Source organism: Carcharhinus amblyrhynchos, chromosome 4, assembly GCF_965287045.1.
Source record: "Carcharhinus amblyrhynchos chromosome 4, sCarAmb.v2.hapA, whole genome shotgun sequence".
Lineage (NCBI taxonomy): Eukaryota > Metazoa > Chordata > Chondrichthyes > Carcharhiniformes > Carcharhinidae > Carcharhinus > Carcharhinus amblyrhynchos.
The window spans coordinates 70,444,954-70,468,641 of record NC_137327.1 but is presented as its reverse complement, the minus strand read 5'-3'; the positions used below and the strand labels follow the sequence as shown (position 1 = coordinate 70,468,641).

At 43.5% G+C, this 23,688-nt stretch overlaps 1 protein-coding gene across 2 annotated transcripts in view; it reads left to right on the top strand.

The window, feature by feature from the left end:
- LOC145342102 (diacylglycerol kinase delta) overlaps positions 1–23,688 on the top strand; it is a 190,020-nt gene that overhangs the window by 89,423 nt on the left and 76,909 nt on the right. The window contains exon 1 of one of the 2 annotated variants that reach the window (XM_080187318.1): positions 4,114–4,422. The exons of the other annotated variant lie outside the window; for it this stretch is intronic. Coding sequence (XP_080043444.1) covers positions 4,366–4,422 — 57 coding nt within the window. The 5' untranslated portion in view covers positions 4,114–4,365. Of the gene's footprint in view, positions 1–4,113; positions 4,423–23,688 lie in introns of those variants that run through there. 2 annotated transcript variants of the gene reach the window in all.

Genomic DNA, 23,688 nt, shown 5'->3' with positions numbered 1-23,688 from the left:
TTCGCCCAGCCTATCTAGATCCTTCTGCAGACTCTCCACACCCTCCGTGCAATTTGCCGTTCCACCAATCTTGGTGTCATCAGCAAATTTCAACACCATACACTCGGTTCCCTCCTCCAGATCATCTATATAAATGGTAAATAGCTGAGGCCCCAGCACCGACCCCTGGGGCACTCCATTAGTCACCAACCGCCAATCCGAATAGCACCCATTGACCCCCACTCTCTGCCTCCTATTTGACAGCCAATCCTCTATCCACGCCTCCTACACTCCAGAGAAAAAAGTCCCAGTCTATTCAGCCTCTCCTTATAACTCAATCCATCAAATCCCGGTAGCATCCTAGTAAATCTTTTCTGCACTCTTTCTAGTTTAATAATATCCTTTCTATAATAGGGTGACCAGAATTGCGCACAGTATTCCAAGTGTGGCTTTTCCAATGTCTTGTACAACTTCAACAAGACATCCCAGCCCCTGTATTCAATGTCCTGACCGATGAAACCAAGTATGCCGAATGCCTTCTTCACCACTCTGTCCACCTGTGACTCCACTTTCAAGGAGCTATGAACATGTACTCCTAGATCTTTGTTCTGTAAGTCTTCCCAGTGCCCTACCATTAACTGAGTAAGTCCTGCCCTGGTTCAATCTATCAAAATGCATTACCTCGCGTTTGTCTAAATTAAACTCCACCTGCCATTCATCAGCCCACTGGCCCAATTGATCAAGATGCCACTGTAATTGGAGATAACCTTCCTCACTGTCCATTATGCCACCAATCTTGGTGTCATTTACAGGCTTACTAACCATGCCCCCTATATTCTCATCCAAATCATTAATATAAATGACAAATAGCAGTGGGCCCAGCACTGATCCCTGAGGCATACCGCTGTGTAAGTTTATGTAGGCCTAACCTTGCTGCCTCTTTCTTTTCCTTTAAGACCCAGACCATCTTTAAAATGCACCCTTTGACCCACTTTTTGACTGCCTGTCCCAATCACTCCTTCATTTTCTCAGCAGTTGTGTGATTAAATTCCTGTAATCATTTTTTCTGCATTAAAGGTGCTATATAAATGCACGTTGTTGTTAATAGTGGTATGAGTGAAGTTCATGGAAGGATGACTGGGCTTTCTCTTTTACGGCAATAGCCATTACCGACCACTAATGTGGCATGATAATTTCCTAATGCCAGAATATTGACCCTGGTTTAGGTTACACCATTATCAGAATAATTGTTAAAGAAGTTGAAAAGACAAAACCATTACCGAGCCTCCTCATTAATTAAAGTAAAATACAGAGGAGTGGTGTGGGCCTCACAGCTCTCTGTGACTAACTGACTATTTTTAACTCCACTTGACAGAGATCACTGATTGCTGCTGCTGCTGCTTTCTGCTCATGAGTTGTAACCACAGCACGTTTTATTTGTGAATGATTACAAGCCACTTAATGAAATTGGAAGCTAAGCAGTTTGATGTTCTGGGCAAAGGATGTGGTTTTATTTAATCATCTCCACCCTGTGTTCTGAGAGCTCGCTCCCCACTATAATACAGAACAGGTTTGTGAACTGTTACTTGTTTAGCAGTGATGCAAGCATTGTGGGAGATCACCTTTCAAATAAGCTTTCTCACACAGGAGCTGCATGAAACAGTGCTTTAACATCAACTGGCTCATGCATATCAGCACAAAGCAATACAAATTCAGGATAAGTGATGTAAACTCTGTTCAGTATTGTTCAGTGACAAACAGATTAGCTTAACCACACCTTCACTTTCATCTCTGAAACTCTTATCCTTAAAGAATTCTGGTCCTGATCATTCCCAACGGTGCAACCCTTATCTCAGCTTCTCGAAGTCCAAGGGACACAGACTCGAATGTGGGATCAGAGAATCGTGAGCTTAAAGGGTCAGGAGGACTCTGAGGGTTGGTCCGGGTGGGGGGAGGGGGGGGGGGTGTATAAGTTGGTGTCGGAAGGTCATACAAACATATGAATTAAGAGCAGGATAGGCCACTCGGACCCTCGAGTCTGGTCTGTGATTCAATAAATAAGCACAATCCAACATTCCTAATGACTGCCAATAACTTTCATCCCCTTGTTAATCAAGAATCTATTTAGCTCTGCCTTAAAATATTCACTGCCTTTTCAGGAAGACTCATGTCCCTCTGAGAGAAAAATATTTCTCCTCATATCTGTCTTAAACGACCTGACAAAGGAACAGCATTCCGAAAGCTTGTGGGTTTACTATCAAATAAACTTGTTGGACTTTAACCTGGTGTTGTGAGACTTCTTACTGTGTTTAAATGACTGACCCCTTATTTTTAAACAGTGACCCCGAGTTCTAGATTCTCCATAAAGAAGAAACATCCTCTCCACATCCACCCAGTCAATACCCCTCAGGCTCTGAAAGGTTTTTGATCATGTCGCCTCTTACTCTTCTAAACTCTAGTGGATGCAAACTTAATCCCTCCAATCTTTCCTCATAGGGCAACCCACCCGTTCCTGGTATTAGTCTAATGAAGCTTCCCTGAACTGCTTCTGATGTAGTTACATCTTTTCTTAAACAAAAAGACCAATATTGTACACATTACTCCAGATGTGGTCTCGTCAATACACTGTACAATGAAGCATATCTCCCTACTTTTGTGATCAATTCCCCCCACAATAAATAATAACATTCAATTAGTCTTCCTAATTTTTGGCTGTCCCTGTACATGAGCCTTTTATGATTCATGCACTAGGACACCCAGATCCTTCTGCATCCCAGAGCTCTGCAATCTCTCACCATTTCAAAAATAAGCTTATTTATTATTCTTCCTGCCAAAATGGACAATTTCACATTTTCCTAGATTATACTCCATTTGCTAGATTTTTGTCCACTCACTGAACTTACCTATGTCCCTCTGCAGCTTCCTTACATCCTCTTCACAACTTACTTTCCTATCTTTGTCTTGTCAGCAAATTTAGCAACCACACCTTCAGTAATTTATACAAGTTGTATATTGGGCCAAGTGGGAAGTCTGTCTAAATTTTCCTGCATAAATATCCAAGTATGGGTGTCAGAATTTCTCAATGTCTCCAACTCCAATGCACTACTGGAGATGTTTTCAAAGTGTTCTGGATGCAGGGGAATTTTATCAATGGAAGTTGAAATTTCCTAGCCAATTTCCACAGAGATCTTGCACTGGGACTTCTGAGGGATCCTGTAGCATATTTCCCATAGTACCTCTGGGATACAACCATCCAGAGACTCGAAGATGAGGGCCTATGGATGGGATTTTTGGCTCTCCTTGCCAGCAGGATCGTTTGGTCCTTCCAAAGGCAACTAATAGCACACACACACACACACACACACACACACACACACACACACACACAAATAGCGGGTTCCCCAGCAGCGGGATAGGCGAGACAGGTAAAATGGCGTAGATATTGGTGGGACCATAAAATCTCACCGGTCAATGGCTATCACTGGAAAGCATGGCTCAGAAACGGGTCAGAAAATTCCACCCACTATCTTTATCTCCCCTCAAACTTTACAACTGATATCATCGATTAACATTACACAGCTCTTCCTGCCCCCTTGCCTACTGATTTCACCCTCGTAACTAACAACTGCAAGGATTCTTCATCTGATTTTACAGATATACAAGCTGAAGCTTGTTGGACAACCTTGTCTCTGCATGCATAAAAGATAGGCTGGAACTAGACATTTAATTTCAAATTTTGGACTCCAACTTTTATTCCTTATAATCTCTCTTTCTCTTGCTCTGCCTTCACCCATACATCGTACAGATCTTGTGGGATGTTTTGAAAGAACATGTTCACACTGTGACTGCATGGTCACTACCTGCCCTGCTAAGACTGCCATGCTCTCACTGCACTCCCCTTAGAAGTTATCTCACCCAGCAAGTCTCTGCATTCTTTCTGAGCAGTGTCTGTGCACTTCCTGAAAGCCTATCCCTGATATTTCATTCACTTCCTCGTTACCCAAGACTTAGGTGCATAGACCCAGCCTACTTTGCTTCATGTGGAAGCCAATTGGTTGAGACATCCAGGGCTGGGAATTTTGTAAAGTATTCTTTTCAATTCTTTGCACAGCACCCTGCTGACAGAGTCACAGACAGAAGCTTACACACCCTCTCTCTCTCGGTCCCACACAAAAAGCTTACACACTTATACACACAGTCTGCCAACAGATAAGAGTCACTTACACACTTCCCTCACATTTACACAACAACCGTACAAATCTCAGGCACGCACCCACTCTCTCTCACTCTCCTACACATTCACACGCTCTTAAACAAGAGACAGTCTGGATTTAACCCAAGCACTGCTGACTGAAGGATTATGAAAGGAAGGCACATTTCTCACTGATGTCGGAGAACTGCTGTCAGCCCCAGAAAAGACAACGTATTATCTCTGATTTACAGGTTTGACAATTTAATTTTCTCTGGGAAGGAATATTTAAATGAAGGAAAGGAATTGAGCCATTTCCGAAAATGATCGTAGTTGCGACAGGTGCCCGTGGTTGATAGATTGAGAAAGAGGTATGGGGGAGTATAAGAGGCTGACTTTTCATTTTTGTTGTTTTATAACAGTGCTCAGGTAGGTTTACAAATATTCCAAGATAAAGGAAGTAGAAAAAATATGAAAGGTAGTGTATTTTGCCGGATTAAGGGTGATCTTTAAATCATGAATTCCAAGTTTGCTGGAGGAGAATAGATGAAATTATATCAACGTACGAATATGTCTGAATGGATTGTTTATTGATGGGCATCCTCGTCATCTTTCTTGGAGAACATTGGAATTTGTGTTTATCATTGACTTGTAATGTCAAAGGTTTTGGTGACAGAGACTCCACATTTCCCAACTGATCTTTCAAATGTGGAAGGTATTTTTGTCTCACTGACTGACCTGTTTATTTTCTGAAGTGACATTGAGGAATTTGAAGCAGTCAGTTAGCAAGAGCATATTTGAAGGCTGTAGTGCAGACACGATTCCTGACTATCTGACTGAACTGGAGCTTGAGCGTTTTCAGTCACAGAACAGCGATCCTTGCCTAATCCAAATCCCTGTGATGACCTTTAATTTTATGATTAACATAGCATTATCATCAGGTTCAAAACAAGCCCTGGATAAATTTGACCATACTGTTTTCTTGCCATTTACTGTGTGTATGGGACACAAGGAGATTTCTCACAGTCCAGATTGGAGTAATACTGCAGTGGCTGTGAGTGACATAGAACTATAGAATCCCTACAGAGGCCATCCAGTCTGCATTGGTTCATCCCACTCCAGCCCTCCCCTCCACCCTACCCTTGTAACCCTGTGCTTTATCACGGTTAATCCATCTAATCTATACATACATCTTTGGTAATTAAGGGGCAATTTAACATGGCCAATCCACCTAACTTGCACATTATTGGACTGTGGGAGGAAGCTGGAGCTCCCGGAGGAAACCTGCACAGACACGGGAAAATATGCATACTCCACATAGACAGTCACCCAAGGTCAGAATCGAACTCAGATCCCTGGCGTTATGAGGCAGTAGTTCTAACCACTGTATCATCCTTGCTGGTTGTTGAGGTAGGTCAGACACTGTCATTAGAGTGATGTTCCACCTCCCCTGTTTGCTCACTGGCTCAGATTGCACCTTGACAGTCTATTTGACCCTGAGGTGAGGCCGACCACATCACCTGGATCACCTGCTCCGACATGTGGAAAGGTTGAGAAACAGAGTTTGCCAATTTAAAGCGAATGGCAATAGAACCAATGGTGATATGAAGAACTTGTTAATGCAGCAAGTGGTTTGGGTCTGGAATGTACTATGTGGTAGAGCCAGGTTCAGTTGCGATTTTCTAAAGGCAATTGGTAAGTATCTACCGAGAAAACGATTGTAGGACTGTAGGTGATGAATGGCAGTAGCTGTATTGCTCTTGCAGAGAGCTGACATGCATCTAGTGGGCTGAATGGCCTCCTGTGCTGTAACCATTCCGTAAATCTGTATTTGTGTAACTTTGGCCTCAATTTGTCAACTGCTGAATCCTTCATCGGTATTTTTGTACCCTCCAGTCTGGCTATTCTGACCCTCTCATGGTAAGTTGCTCATCGTCCACTCACCATTAACTTGAGATCATCCCAAATTCTTGCTGCCCCCATCCTAACTCACACAGAGTCCCATTCCTCTATCTGACCACACTCTCTGACCTCTAACAGCTCCTCAAATTAGGCATTTAATTCTGCTCTCATGAAATGCCTTTGGACATTTTACAGTGTTAAATATGCTGTTTATTTGGTTATTTTGAATTTCTCCAATTTACACATCATAACAGGTTATGGATTCAAGATCAAATACAGCTTTTGAGCACATAAACAGTGCTTTAGTTACATACTGAAGTAATGCTGCACTGTTGGAGGTGTCAGCTTTTGGATGAAATGCTGAGGCCACATCTGCCCCCTCAGGTGGATGTAGAAGACCCCATGGCATTTTTCTGAAGCAGAGAATGGGAGTTATCTCTGGTGTTCTGGTCAATATTCACCCCTCAATTAACTTCACAAAAACAGATTATCTGGTTAATGTCACATTGCTGCTCAGGGGGAGGGACAGGGGACAGGGGTCTTCCTCTGTTAAGATGTTGCCATTTTTCCCCACATTGTCTCAGTGACTCATTGGCTGGGAGCATAGCAAAGACTGGTAATGTGTAGTGTGCTTTAGTGGATACGGTGTATAGTGTGATACAGTATGATATGGTTAATATATGGTGTGATAGAATGTGATATCGTGGAGGGTACAGTGTGTGATGCTATGCTTTTGTTGATATGATGTTGTATGATGTATGGCAACATAGTGTGATATTGAGCTGTGTGATGTGAAATAGAGGGCTGTGGCATGGTTTGCTGTGCAGGGGTATAATTTTGCAAGGAGTATGGTGTAGGTTAGTGTGATTACTTACAGGTGGAATAGTTTTGTACACTCTGGATTAGGTATGTTACAGTGCAATATACAAGGGTATAGTGTACATTGTGAGGCACAAGGATATGGCGTGATATAATGTTATATTGTGTGATATTTTGTGAAATTAGTTTGAGCAATGTCGGCTTTGCTGGCAGGTCAGCATTCATTGCCCATTCCTTATTTCCCTTCAGAAGGAAAGTGGTAAGCTGCCTTCTTCAACCTTCTTCTGCAGTCAACAGTGCTGTTAGGGAGAGAGTTCCAGGATTTTGACCCAGCGACAGTGAAGGAACGGCATTGTTCCAAGTCAGTTGACTTATTGGGGTATTCCCATGTATAAACTGGCCTTCTAGAGGGTAATGGTCATGGGTTTGGAATACACGATCTACGGAGCTTTGGTGATATTATGCACTGCATTTTGCTATTGTCCGTCAGTGGTAGAGGGAGTGATCGTTTGTGGAAGGGGTGTGAATTGAGTGGGCTGCTTTGTTCTGGATGTTGTCGAATTTCTTGAGTGTTGTTGAAGCTGCACTACCCAGGCAAAGGGAGAGTATTCCATCATATGCCTTACACTGCCTTGTAGATTGTGGACAGGCTTTAGCTGTCAGGAGGTGTGTTAGCCATCACAGAATTTCTAGCCTTTGACCTGCATTGTGGCTATTATTTATATGGCTAGTCCAGTTCATTTTCTGATCAATAGTAACCCACAGGATGTTGATACTCAGGGAGTCAACAATGATAATGTCATTAAATGTCAAGGGGACGATTGTTAGATTCTTTCATTGGAGATGGTCATTGGCTGGCACTGTCCCCAGAGTATTACCCTGGGTCTCTGGATTACTAATCCAGTGACAATACCATACACCACTGCCTACCTCATATATAGTGGTATGATGTGATACATGTGATATACAGTGGAATGATGTGATAAAGTGTTATATACAGGAATATGGGATGATATAACATGATATGCAGGGATGTGGTATGATGTAGTGTGATATACAGGGATATGGTGTGATATAATGTAATATACAGGGATATGGTGTGGTATAGTGTGATATACAGGGACATGGTGTGGTATAGTGTGAAATACATGGGTATGGTGTGATATAGTTTGATACATGGATATGGTGTGTTATTGTGTGATATACAGATTATGGTGTGAAATAGCGTAGTGTACAGGGTATGGTGCAATATAGTGTGGTGTGCAGGGATATGGTATGATATAGTGTGGTGTGCAGGGGTGTGGTGTGTTGTAGTGTGGCTTGAGAGGCAGTGTGTGCGCGCCAAAGGGTCACTCATTGATTTGTCGGTGTCTGGCTCACTTTTTGCGGTGCCATCTCTTGTCTCTCCTCTTTTCACTCCTACCTTCATTGTTGTCCACCAACTCCACCATTCACTGGCAGCTTGCTCCCAATGCTTGTGGTCCATGTCGCAGAACTTCATGTCACATTTGCAGATGTTTTTGAAACAAAGAGATGGGCAGTGAGTAGGTCTGATATTGGTGGTGAGCTGGCTGTACAATATGCCCTTGGGGATTGTGCCATGTGACTCACATGTCCAACCCACCTCAAATACTGCTGGTTCGGTACGGTACGCTACTTGGGACATTATCTACCTTGTGGACTTGGAAATGCAGTTCTGCCACCTGATGCCAAGGGTTCGTCAGAGGCAGCAAAGACGGAATACATTGAAGCATCATTCTTGGTTGACGTTCATTGTCCAGGCCTCGCTGCCATAGAGCAGAATACTGAAGATGCAGGCTTGAAGCACTCAAGCTTTTGTGTTTCATGTGAGTATGCCATTTCCTACACCCTCTTAGTCAATCTGCACATGGCAGCAAACTCCTTTCCAATGTGCCTGTTGATTTCTGTGTCAAGAGATAGGTTGCTGGTAATGGTTGAGCCCTTTCAGATTATGGCCACTAATGTTAATAGATGGAATATTTCTGATGTCCCATAATTTTTATTTTCTTGAGGCTGATGGTTAGGCTGAATTCATTACAAGCAGCACAAACCTGTCAATGAGTCCCCACAGACACACTTCCGTGTGGGAAATTAATGCAGCGTTATCAGTGTAGAGAAGGTCCCTGATGAGGACTTTCCATACTTTCATCTTCACTCTGAGGTGGACAAGTTTGAGTAGGTTGCTAGCTGATCATGTATGGAGGATAACAAAGAAGGTGGGAGTAAAAAGAGGAGAGACAAGAGGCTGCACTGCAAAGAATGAGCCAGACCCTGCCAAACCAATCAGTGACCCTTTGGTGTGTGCACACCATTTCTCAAGATTGGGACGCCAAAAAGATGACGCATCATGCACTTTTATAACGGGGCACTGCGCGTGTGCTGATTTCCTTGTTGACAGATTGGTGCATGCTCAATGTGCTGATACTGGCCTCTCCGGTGGGATTAGGCCTCCCCCCACCCACTCCTGCCACCGCCTTACCAGCGTGAAGCTCCTGGCAGTCTCTGTGAGTGCACCCAAACAATGGGTGGGAAAATCTCCCGTTTTCCTGCCCATTCGACACTCAGTTTCTTTCTGGGAAAATCACCCTGATCTTTGGTAATAGACTGAAGAGACCACATCTGTTGATGAGGTTAAAGGTTTTGATGAGATTGATGAAGTTGATGTAGAGGGGCATTCGTTGTTCAAGGCATTTTCCTGTAGCTGGCAAAGGGAGAATAGCATGTCAATAGCGAATCACTCTCCAGGAAAGCCGTACTGTGCCTCAGGGTAGACATGATCAGCCAGCATCTGAAGTCTGTTTGTAATGGTTTGGGCAAAGGCTTTCCCTGCTGTGCTGAGCTGTTGCAGTTACTACGGTCACCCTTGTCCTTGTGGAGGATGATGATGTTGGCATAGTGCAGATCCTGTGGTACTGCTCCCTCATCCCAGCATTGGCAAAGTTGTTCATGGAGTTTTGAGAGTATAGCTGGCTTGGTGTCCGTGATTATTTCAGGAGTAATGCCGTTCTTTCCTGGTGCCTTCCTGCTGGATAGAGAATGAATGACGTTACTGAGCTCTGGTTCTATTGGCTGTTTGTCTGACTCATCCATGCATGGCAGAAGCTGAACTGCATTGAGAGCGGCATCAGTGACAATGTTTTCCCTGGAACGCTGCTTGTAGTGCTCCACCCAGCAATTCATTTGCTTGCTTTGGTCGAGGGGTGGTCATCTTGATTGGCCCAAAAGCTTTCCCTATGCTGTCGTAAATTTCTCTGATGTTTCTAGCATCACAGGCTGTTTGGATACGACCGCATTGGTGTTGCCAGTAGTCATTTGCACAGTGCTAAGCTGTTCTTTGCACAGTGCTTCTGGTGGCTTGAAGTGGTGAGGATGTTTTCTCACTGGGGGCTTACTTGTAGTTCAACAGTGCAGTACCCTTGGCAACTATAACTTGTTCCATCTTCTCAAAGTGAGCTTGAAACCAGTCTATATTCTGCTTCTCACATTTGCGAAAGGTGGTCATTGCTGAGTTATAGATGAAGTCTCTAACATGGACCCACTTGGTCTCTGAATCCTCTAAAGGAGTGCTTTGAAGGGCATGTTCAAGAGAATGGAGAAGCTCCTGTACCTGTGATAGTGTTGATGCACAGATGACAATTTTGCTTGGAATCATATATGTTCTTTGGCTGAAATCTAACTTCGCTGCATGCCATGGAGTGGTTGCTGTTGCAGTCTGCACTGTGAAATTAGAATACTGTTTATTGAGGCTTGCCTGATGATGATGACGTCCATCTGTTGCCATCTCTGCAATCTTGAAATCTAGCAACAGAGCATAAGTTTGAAAGGATAAGTTGGTGACGCAGAGGTTGTGGTAGAAACACAACAACCCCAGTCTTTATCCATTCCAATTCATTCTTCCTATGCCATGTCTACCAAGGCAGGAAGGTCATGAGTCATGGTTGGTCCCAACACTGACATTAATGTTCCTTAGCAGGAATGGATGTTTGGTGTTAGGGATGCTGCTGAAGATGTCTTAGTGTTTCTTGTAAAACTACTCTTTAACTTCAGGTGAGGAACAGAGTGTTGGAGTATAGATACTGAGCAGGTATACTGGTCCAGGAACACAGCGTTGGGATTATAGATACTGAGCAGATATACTGATCCAGGAGCACAGTGTTGGGGTATAGATGCTGGGTAAATATACTGGTCAAGGAACATAGTGTTGTGTATAGATACTGAGTAGATATACTAATCCAGGAGCACAGTGTTGGGTACAGAGACTGGGCAGGTATATTAGTCTAGCAACACTGTGTTGGGGTATAAATGCTGAGCAGGTATATTGATCTAGAAACACAGTTTAAGTTTATTTATTTGAGTCACAAGTAAGCTTACATCAACACTGCAATGAAGTTACTGTGAAAATCCCCAATCGCCACATTCTGGCACCCCGTTCGGGTACACTGAGGGAGAATTTAGCATGGTCAATGCGCCTAACCAGTATGTCTTTTGGACCCAGAGGAAATGCGTGCAGACATGGGGAGAACGTGTAGAGTCCACACAAACCCAAGCTGAGAATCGAACCTGAGTTCCTGGTGCTGTGTGGCAGCAGTGCTGACCACTGGGCCACAGTGCTGCCATGCAGTGTTGGCACATAGATTCTCAGCACGTATATTGGCCTAGGGACATAGTGCTGGGACATAGATGCTGAGCAGATATTCTCATGTAAGAGCGGCAGATAATCAGATGGACAATATGTGTTCTGAGCCATTTATGGGCAGTTCTAGCATACTGAGCAAGGGGTTTTTGATTGTGAAGCCAACTCCATGCTGTCTTGACTCTTCTGGGTTTCTAGCCTGCCAGTAAAAAGTGTAATCTTGCTTCATAAGAACATAAGAACATAAGAAATAGGAGCAGGAGTAGGCCATCTAGCCCTTCGAGCCTGCCCCGCCATTCAATAAGATCATGGTTGATCTGTCGTGGCTCAGTTCCACTTTCCCGCCCTCTCCCCATAACCCTTAATCCCCTCTCTTATCAAGAACCCATCAACCCGCTTCTTAAAAATATTTAGCGAGGCAGCCTCCACCACTTCAACGGGCAGAGAATTCCAGAGATTCACCACCCTCTGAGTGAAGAAGTTCCTCCTCAACTCCGTTCCAAACCGCCTCCCCTTTATCTTGAGGCTGTGCCCCCTAGTCCTACTGTCTTTTTTGAGCGGGAAGAGTCTCTCCACCTCTATCCTATCCATCCCATTCATCATCTTATACGTCTCAATGAGATCTCCCCTCATTCTTCTAAACTCTAACGAGTACAAGCCCAGTTTATTCAGCCTCTCCTCATAGCTCAATCCCCTCAACTCCGGTATCAGCCTAGTAAACCTCCTCTGCACTCCCTCCAGGGCTAAAATATCCTTGCGCAGGTGCGGCGCCCAAAACTGCACACAGTACTCCAGCTGCGGCCTCACCAATGCCCTATACAGCTGCAGCAATACCTCCCTACTTTTATATTCAATCCCCCTCGCTATGAAGGCCAGCATCCCATTCGCCTTCCTGACCACCTGCTGCACCTGCAAGCTGGGTTTTTGCGACTCATGCACAAGGACCCCGAGGTCCCTCTGCACCGTCGCCTGCTGCAGTTTTTCGCCACGTAAGTAATAGTCCTTCCTACCATTCTTCCTACCAAAGTGGACCACCTCACATTTGCCAACATTAAATTCCATTTGCCATTTCCTGGCCCATTCGCCCAGCTTATCTAGATCCTTCTGCAGACTCTCTACACCCTCCGCACAATTTGCCTTTCCCCCAATCTTGGTGTCATCAGCAAATTTCGACACCCTGCACTCGGTTCCCTCCTCCAGATCATCTATATAAATGGTAAATAGCTGAGGCCCCAGCACCGACCCCTGGGGCACCCCACTAGTCACCAACCGCCCTTAGTGACCTGCTTGCAAGGAGACACGTCTGTACTGCAATGTCCACATTAAATCGTTGTCGACAAGCATCAGTCTGTGCAGGCCCGGATATATAGTTCTAACGTTCTAAGTTGCAAAGCGAAAGGCTGGAATCCTTTTTCCTAAGCTCTAAGCATCCAGTGGAGCAGGTGGTACATTACTGACCATGGATTGCCCAGCTTGAGGTGGGTGGTATTTGTCCAATGAGTTGTGCAATGATCTCTCCCACCGTCGCAGGCAGCCTGTGGCACATGATCGCCTTATGGAGCTCCACTCTGGACTTTCTGTTAGGTTTCCTCCCTTACCCTTAGTCATTCCCAAGATGTCTACAAGGTAGTGGAGTTTGTATCATTGAGCAGTGCCTCTGATTGCGTACTGTAAGCCAGAGCAGCTGAGCCCAGGTCTCGTGAAGGCAAGGTCAACACTCGTGAAGTAGCTCACTTCATAAGGACTACCCCCCACTATGTGGTGTGAAATATTGTACTATTCAGGGTACAATGCGGTGTAGTGTGATATACAGGGGTATGGTGTGGTACAGTGTGATATACGGGGGGTATTATGTGACATAGTGTGAAAAACAGGTGTTTGTGGTGTGATACAGTGTGGCATATGGGGATATTATGTGATATAACATGACATAAAGTTTATTTATTCATTAGTCACAAGTAAGGCTTGCATTGAAGTTGCTGTGAAATTCCCCTAGCTGCCACACTCCAGCGCCTGTTCGGGTCAACGCACCTAACCAGCACGTCTTTTAGACTAGGGAAGGAAACCGGAGCACCTGGAGGAAACCCACGCAGACTGTGACCCAAGCCAGGAATCGAACCCCAGTCACTGACGCTGTAAAGCAGCAGTGCTAACCACTGTGCCGCCTCTAAATAGCGGTACAGTGTGACATGCAGGGGTATGGTATATTTTGATATGACAGGGTTATATTATGGCATTGTGATTACAGGGTTATGGTGTGATATACTGGGTATGGTGTCATATAGTATGATATAAATGGATACTTGTGTGATGTGGTGTTATAACATGGAATTTGTGATGTGATATCATGTGACATATGGGGGTATGGTGTGATATAAGGATTATGGTGTGATATAGTGCAATACATAGTGACGTGGTGTTATGGTATGATATACAAGCATATGGTGTGATACAGTGTGATATACAGCGATATAGTGTGATATTTATGATATACAGGAGTATAGTGCGATAGAATATGAACTGTAGGGATATGTTGTGGTATATTGTGACATGTGGTATAGTGTAATATAGTAGTCTGTGGTGTGATTAGCGTGAACATGGATAAGTTGTGATATTGTGTGATAAACAGGAACATAGTGTGGTATACAGGGATGACATGGTGTGATTTAGTGTGGTACACAGGATTGTGGTGCGTAATAGTGTCATTTGCAGGGGTATAGTGCTGTATACTATAATTTACAGGGTTATTGTGTGGGACAGTGTGATATACAGGAGTATGGTGTAATGTGTGATCTACAGAGATAATGATGTGATATAGTATGAGATGCAGGGATATGGTGTGACATAGTGTGATATACAGGATTATCGTGTGACATAGTATACAATAAGGGATATTTGTGATGTGATAGCCTCACACAATGGCAGATTTCCCTGTCGTATTTGCGAATAATTCTGGACCAGAATTGACAGTGGGTGCTTGATGGAAGGGCATTGATCTGCAGGATCTGTTCCATTCTGTGAAAATGAGCAGAAGGAGCCTGAATTGGGAAAGAAGCCATTCGCTGCAGCTCGTCCATGATGGGATCTACTTCCCTCACGAGCCAGTAATGTTGATTATTATTACTCACCCAGTTTTTATATCTGTCAAAGGCTTTTCCTTTCTCCAATTATTCACCCTGATTTTAAATGGATCTTAGGGAATATCAGCAAAGAAGGGGGCCTTCAGTGTAATATGATCACTTCTAGCTGTCTATCTTCTGTGATCTGAGCTGTCTGGATTCTACCCTTTGGAGTTCCTCTTGGTGTCTCTCTAGCTCCTTCTTCGAGACCCTCATTACCCATCTTGATATATTTGATCCTCTATCCTACCAGTCTTTATGGATTCCAGTGAAGCTGCTCAGGAAGGTTTGCTATAACAATGCAGGCTGTTGTCATCACAGTGAGCGCACAGGCATTCCTTGAGTGTTCTCATTAGGAATGTATTAACCCTCTCATTCACACATTTAAATATCAACCTTCAGGATGGCAGGAAATGGGAATTTAAAAGGGAGTGGATTTTTTCAAGGAATAATTTCTGTCATCTATTTTGGGACAGGTGTCAGCCTGTGTGTACAGTGTTATTTGTGGTCAAGTTATTTTTGGACATTTCTGCCCAAGGATATCACATTTTTAGTCACTACAATTATATTTAAAAATATACAGCATTAAAAGCTGGTCAGACTGCTTCACCCCACCCAACCTTGTCCAGAGAACAAGCTTCACAGCCAGACATTGCTCTCCTGCTATGCTGGGAGGGTAAACGCTTTCAAAGCCATCACTTCACTCAGGAGGCTATTACAGGACGCTGCACTTAGCCGTCTCACCAGGGATTACAAGTCTGTCACAGCACTGGAACTTCCTTTTCTTTGCCTATGTTCTGAGCTGACAAAGGGAAACAACAGCTCCTGCTGTTGTCCAGGGCGACCTTTTTAATCACCCGTGGCCTGGGCAATTTTGCTGTCAAATGAGGGAACAACAAATGATTTATTCTGACTTACAATCTCAGTGTGAATGAAAGAAAGGATTTGTATTTCTGCAGCACGTTGACACCAACCTCAGCACCTTGCAAAGTATTTTACAGTCCTAGAAGTATTGTTGAAGTGGATTCACTGTTGTAATGTAGAAAATGCATCAGCCAAGCACAGACTCCAAAAGCAAATCTTAGAATGATGAATCGTAGAATCCCCATAGTGCAGTAGGAGCCATTCGGCCCTGCACCGACAACGAAACCACCCAGACCCCACCCCTGTAACTCCATGTATTTACCCTGACACCATGGGGGGGCTTTAGCATGGCCAGTCAACCTAACCCGCACATTTTTGGAGCATCCAGAGGAAACCCACGTAGACACGAGGAGAATGTGCAAACTCCAAGTAGACAGTCACCTGAGGCTGGAATTAAACTCGGGTCCCTGGTGCTGTGAGGTAGCAGTGCCTGCCACTGTGCTGCCTTATGAATTAAACAATCAGAAGAATCGGTTTGTTTTAGCTGTTGATTAAAAGATAAATATTTGCCAGAACTCCACTGTTTCTTTTCAACCGCAAGATTTGCTGCATCTGCACTCTCAGCTAAAAGATGACATCTCCAACAATGCAGCACTCCCTCCATACTATTTCTGGAGTGTCAGCCGTACACAGGTTGAAGGAAGAATGGTGCTGAATAGATCGTTTATGGTGTGGAAAGATATGGATTTCCTGCCATCATCTACTAATCCCACTAGAACTATGCATTGTTCGTTTTTTTGAAAAAGCAGAGAAAGACTGGTTAAACCTGCCCTGTGAACACTGAGTGAACCCTGACGTCAGGACTGAAATATGCAGCTGCCTGCGAAATACTGAATGAGGCATCTGGAACTTCCTGTGAAGTGCCTGAAACTCACGGGGAGCTGCTTTGTCTTTGGGGTTGAGGGTGCATGCACACTCCAACAGGAAGAAAGCTCTGTGGCGGAGAAACTGAATTGAAGTTTATGGTATCATGACCCCGAATCCAACCAGTGATCTCAGTCAATGTGTCTTTCCTGTCTGGAGGTCTTCCAAATCATGTCAGATTGTTGGACAGAGCACCACTGACGACTTGCATTGAGTTCGTGACATTCTGTATCCTGTGGTAACAATGAAGTTGGTAAAACTTAAGTGCTGGCTTTGGCCTCACCATCGTCACTGTATGGATTCAAACCCCACTCCAGAGAGGGAGGAAGCACATCATTTAGACTGATACTTCAGTGCAGTATTGAAGGGGTGCTGTCAGAGGTATCCTTCAGAAGAGGTGCCCTCTCATGTTGAGAGAAAACATCATAGAGTTAGGGTTTTCTCATCCTGCCTGCAGCAGAAATCGATGCAAGGATGGAAAACGTGCTGAACTAGCTAGAGGTCCAGGACCAGAAACTCTGAGCCTGTAGTGCCATTTTGAAGACAAGCAGTCTTATTTTATTCTTTCATGGTGGGTGTCGCTGGCTGGGCGAGCATTTGTTGCCCAACTCTAATTTCCCTTAAACTGAGTGGCTTGTGAGGCCATTTCAGAAGGCAGTTAAGAATCACCTACATGAATCTGAAGTCACATGTTGGCCAGATTGGGTAAGGACGTTAGTGAACCAGATGAGGTTTTCACAGCAATTGATGACAATTATAATGGTCATCATCACTGAGACTAATGTTACCTTCCAGATTTCTGAATTGAATTGAAGTTCCACCAGCTGCTCCGTTGGGATTTGAACCCATGGTTGGATTTTATGGCTTCGCTGCAGCATGTCTCCCCTGGTGGATGTGGCCACTTATATCTCTATTCAGTTCAATAGGACTGTAATTTTCCACAGGGCGTAGGTGTTGTAAAATCCTAGCCCATGTTCCCAGAGCACTAGCGTGGATCTCTGGATGATAGTAACATTATCACAACACCATCATTTTTAGTGTCACAAGTAGGCTTATATTAACAGTGCAATGAAGTTATTGTGAAAATCCTCTTCTCTCCAACATTATTCAAACAGATAATCTACTCATTGCTGTGAGTGAGAGCTTTTTGACTGCAGTGATTATAACTATGTTATAACTTAAAGTACCTTTCAAAGGGGCTTCATTGGTTGTGATGTGCTTTGGAAAATCCTGAGCGAGTGAAAGGCATTATAGAAATGCTCATTCTTCCACAAGTTAGTCTGAATTGCAGTGACTGGAAGTGGGAACTGTGGTGTGATTGGATGACAATGTGCAGCACTCTTCATTGTATCAAATTAATGAAATGTTCAAGTATCCCCAATTGTTGTCTGTTGTGTCTGGTTGGAGACTGTGCCTTAGGGGAGAATAAAATTAGTCAGGGACATTGATTATCAGCACTTAAACAAAGTCTGAACTCAGCCGCACTTCTTCAGACAAGTGAATTGTACAACAGTCATTAAAACTGTATACTTTTTAACTTTTTTTACTTGTTCATTAGTTCAATCCCGTGCAAGGTTGTAGCGATAGACCTTGACTTTGTGTGTTAGTGATGCTGCTGACTCACTATCACTCAGTATACACTAACGTACAGTCAAGTTGTATCTGTGTGAGTGAATCATTTGTTGATTACACCAGTGTCACTGTGAAGTCAGTCATTAACCCCAGTGATGAGAAACATAGCCCGAATGTTTTACTTTAACCCCGTCTGTCCCTCCAATCAGCACCTTTATTGTGCTCTGGCAAAGAGCCAAGGCCATGTTTTATTTCCCATTGCCCTGCTGATGTCATCGCCTTTCTGTGCCTACTCCATTTCTCCGGAACAATCTGGTGGATTGGGACTCTCTTCCAAAAAGTGAACGTGGCAGCGTGACAGAACCAGAAATTTATTTTGGGGTGAGACTGCTTAGCACTGTGGCAGAATGTAGCCACTGAACAGCTCATAGCAGGTAAATGGGGTAATTTTCCCTTGTCCAGCACTGTGGGTCTATGTCTCAGTATGTGTTAGACTCTATGTAATGTGGGTGACTTATCCATGTGCCAGTTGGGGTACAGCAAAGATTAACTTTTGAATGTAGCGTTATGATAAACTAGGCTATATGAAAGTAACCAGTGGCTTAACAGTAAAATACAGCTAACCGATTTGATCAGTTTAATTGTTTGTAGATCTGATGCAGAATATACTCTGATAAATGTGGAACAGTACAGACAGTGAGACAAAAGGGGCAGAATAGTTAGATATGGGATTGCACAAACTTTAATAAATATGTGATCTTGCCTCTGAATGGGGAGGTTGCAATTGCAGATTCCTCTCCAGAGAATTGGGCATATAATCCAGGTTAACCCTCAAGTGCAGCACTGCTGCAGATAGTCTTTTGTATAAGATTTGAAACCATAAGACCATAACCATAAGATGTAGAAGCAGAATTAGGCCATTCAGCCCATCAAATCTGTTCCCCTTTCAGCCACGGCTGATAAGTTTCTCAACTCATTCTCCTGTCTTTTCCTTGTAACCTTTGATCCCCTTACCAATCAAGAATGTATCTATTTCTGTCTTAAATACACTCAATGACCTATCCTCCACACCTTCTGTGGCAATAAATTCCATAGATTCACCACCCTTTGGCTGAAGAAAGTTCTCCTCGCCTTGGTTCTAAAGGTTAATCTCTTTACTTTGAGGCTCAGATCCCTGTCTCTTTCTCTCTCTCACACTACTGGAAACATCTTCCCCACATCCACTCTATCCAGGCCTTTTAATGTTCTGTAAGATTCAATGAGATCGCCCCTCCAGGGTACTCTCTGTTCTTTTAGTTGGACTTCTACGATTCCATTGCATTATTTCCAATGAAACAATAAAGGCATTCTCCTTTATCAATATTTATCCTGCAAGCAACATCTCTGGACAAGCAAATAACCTGATCGTTACTGTTTCAGAGATTTATTATGAGTAGTATAGATCAAAGTATTTTCGACATTAAGTACTATCTATGCTTCAAAAGTAATTCATTCACTGCAAAGCACAGTGGGATGTCCTGAGTTTGTGAAAGGTGTTACATAAATGAAATTTCTTTTCTAAAGGTTTGAGAACAGAGTACAGAATAACAGCAAGATTAAAAAAAAAGGGGAATCAAGGAGTAACTGCTGTTAAGTTTGGACTTTAAGGGGAGCGAAGGCTAAGGGAGTTGAGTTGCACAGTTCTCAGGCCCTTGGAGTAAGAGTAGGAGATTGTGCAAGAGATTTAAACACAGTGGAGAGACAGAGCAGTGCACAGGACGGAGGAGGCAACACTGAAGCAGAATGGGAGAGTAAGGTTCAGACTAGCCCTGATCACGGTAACTCAATAAATCTTAACATGCAGAGTTGGAGGAGTGCCGAATTCTCGGAGGTTTGCAGTGCAAGAAGAGATTACAGAGATAGGGAAGGGCAAGACACTTGAGGGATTTGGAAACTTGGATGAGAATTTTAAAATTGCAGCATTGTCGCACCAGGAGTTTTTATAGGTCAGTGGGCAAGAGGTGAATGGGACCTGGTGCTAGTTAGGATAAAGGTAGCAGAGATTCAGATGACCTGAAGTTTATGTAAGGCCATGCTGGAAGAATATTAGAATAAATATATGGGAACATACGAATTAGCCATTCAGTCTCTCAATCCTGTTCTGCCTTTTGATAAGATCATGGCTGATGTGATTGTGGTCCGTTTGGCTTGAACTTAATTTTCCTGCCTATGCCCAGATACCCTTTAATGCCCTTATTAGTCAAAAATCTATCTACCAGGCTTTAAGAGATATTCAGTGACCCTATCTCCACTACTTGCTAGGGAAGAGACTTGCAACCCTCTTCATCTCCACCTTAAATGGGAACTAAATGGAAATTTCAAAATAAGAACAAAGAAAGGTACTGCACTGGATCAGGCCCTTTGGCCTTCTAAGCTCATGCCAATCATGATACCATAACTAAACATACTTGGACCGTATATTTCTATTCCTTGCCTATTCATATATCCATCCAGAAGCCTCTTAAATTTTATTAATATGTCTGCTTTCACCACCTCCTCTGGCAGCGCTTTCCAAGCACCCACCATCCCCACACATCTCCCCTAAACTTTCTTTCTCTTACCTTGAACTTATGTCCCCTTGTAATTGACACATCCACCCTGGGATAAAGCCTGTGACTATCCACCCCGTCTATACCTGGTCTCCCCTCAGCCTCTGTCTTTTCAGTGAAAACAATCCTCCTTTATTTAACCTCTCCTCAATGTCAACACTCTTGAAACCAGGCAACATCCTGGTGAACCTTCTTTGCACTCTCTCCAAAGCTTCCACGTCCTCTGGGTAGTGTGGTGACCAGAACTGCACACACACTCCAGTTGCAGCTGAACCAATGTATCCCCTGGTTCTAGTCTCTCCCACAAGACAAAACACCCTTCTAGTATCCACGCTATCAAGTCACCTCAAGATCCCATATGTATCAATAAGATCACTGCTCATTCGTCTAAACTTCCGTCTAGGATTCAGGACCAGCCTGGCCAACCTTACCTCGTAAGACAAGACCCCACTCTTTCCCCCCCCAACCCCCCCCCCCCCCCCCGCAGATTCTAGGAGTCAGTTGAATGAATCTTCTCTGAATGGTTTCTCCTTTCTTAAATAAGTAAACCAGAACTGTATACAGTACTCCAGCTGTGGTCCCAACAATTCCTGTACAACTAAGGCAAACATCCCCACTTTTATATTCCAATCCATTTTCAATAAACAACAACATTCCATTTGCCATCCAAACCATTTGCTGCACCTATGATTAACGTACCTGATCACCTGTATCCCTCGAAACTTCTGAGGTCTGCAATAGCTTTCCATTTTGATAATATACTGCTTTTCTATTTTCCCACATTATACTCCATTTGTCAAATGTTTGTCCGCTCACTTAACCTACCCATATTGAGGATTAGATAGGGTGGACAGTGAGAGCCTTTTTCCTTGGATGGTGATGGCTAACACAAGGGGACATAGCTTTAAATTGAGGGGTGATAATTATAGGACGGATGTCAGAGGTAGGCTCTTTACTGAGAGGGTAGTAAGGGCGTGAAATGCCCTGCCTGCAGCAGTTGTGGACTCGCCAACTTTAAGGGCGTTCAAATGGTCATTGGATAGGCATATGGATAACATTGGAATAGTTTAGGTTAGAGGGTCATTAGATTGGTTCCACTGGTCGGCGCAACATCGAGGGCCGAAGGGCCCGTACTGCACTGTAATGTTCTATCTTCTATATCCATTTGCAGACTCTTGGGGCGGGATTTCTCCCAGCCCAAGACCGGAAAATGGATCTTTAAATGGTGTGTCAAATTTTCCATCTGGCTTGTCATGATTTCCATGGTGGACAGGACTGGAAAATGTACCTTATGACATCTTCATGTTATTTTGCTATCTATTTTTGTGCCACTAGTAAATTTAGCAACCTACCTTCAACTCCTTCATCCACATCATTGATACTGTTGGAAATAACTGAGGCCCCATCATTGATCCCTGTGGCATCCTACTTGTTACATCTTGCCCAATGTGAAAATGATCCACTTCTGCCTATTCTCTGCTTCCTGTTAGCAAATTAATTCTCTATGTTACCCAATACACCATGAGATGTTATTTTGAGTAGTAATTCTAGCTGAGTTTGGAGCCAACAAAGATGGATCAGCAGATGAGCTGAGGTTCTCGAATTCCTACCACAATATTCAGCTGCAATAAGAGATCTAACATTGCAGCATTAAGCGTTGCGGAACTGCATTCTTAAGAGTCATAGAGTTGTGATATTAAGAATCCCAGAGTTGTCGTATTAAGATTCCTGATTTGGAGTATTAAGGGACTCAGAGTTGCTGTATTAAGAGTCCTGTTTTGGAGGATTAAGGGACTTGGGGTCGCACTATTAAGATTCTTGATTTAAGGGGCCTGGAGTTGCCATTTTATGATTCCTGATTTCGAGTATTAAGGGACTTAGAGTTGCTGTATTAAGATTCCTGATTTGGAGTATTAACAGGCCTGGAGTCACAATATTAAGATTCCTGATTTGGAGTAACAAGGGACTCGGAGTTGCACTAGAATGGGACCCAGAGGTGCAGTATTAAGTGACCGAATTTGTAGTATTAAGTGCCCCAGAATTGGCAATGGGAAACTGCAGCAGTACTTTGCTAAGCCTTTTTCTAACCTAATGAAAGTCCAATGCACTGTGAGGGTATGATACCTGAGGTGGGAGGAGTAATTTTTCTGATCGGTGAATCCAGGTTTGCAGATGTACAAATGGGCTTTGCTATGAAAACAGGGCAATGTCATTTCCGATTACCTATTTCCCACTGATTAGTTGCTACTGAAAACCATCTTTCAGCACTTCCTTGTGACTGTGAAGTAGCAGGATTTTTAATTGATCTAACAACTCTCATCTGGTGTTGATTTCAGCTTCAGTACTCCTTGCACAATTACAAATCTTCAGCCAAAAACAAAACCTAAGTTCTGATCACCAGCAGGCACATTTTTACAGTCAATCAATGTAGGTTTGATTTGATAGTGTAGAGGGAGCTTTACTCTGAATCTAACCCCATGTTCTACCTGGCCTGGGAGTGTTTGGTGGGGACAGTGTAGATGGAGATTTACTCTGTATTCAACTCTGATGCACCTGCCCTGGGAGTGTTTGATGGGGACAGTGTATAGTGAGCTTTATTCTGTATCTAATCCCATGCTCTATCTGTCCTGAGAGTGTTTGATGGGGACAGTGTACAGTGAGCTTTATTCTGTATCTAACCCCATGCTTTATCTATCCTGGGAGTGTTTGATGGGACAGTATAGAGGGAGCTATATTCTGTGTCTAACCCTGTGCTGCACCTGTCCTGGGAGTGTTTGACTGGGGTAATGTCAAGGGAGCTTTAGTCTGTATCTAACTCTGTGCTGTTTTTGTTCTGGGAGTGTTTGCTGGAGACAGTGTTGAGATTGTTTTGCTTTATCTCGGGTTTCATGGAACTCAGCTGTGTGTCATTTTAACTGGGTCATATCTCTAAATATAGATTCTTTGTTTGAATTGAAGCCAGCAACCGATAGGTGCTATAAATATCTCAGAATACAATTTTTCATTTCCTCTTTGATGCACTAATCTCTGCTCTTATTGGATTCTACATACATTTATTTACTTTGTTCACTTTTATTT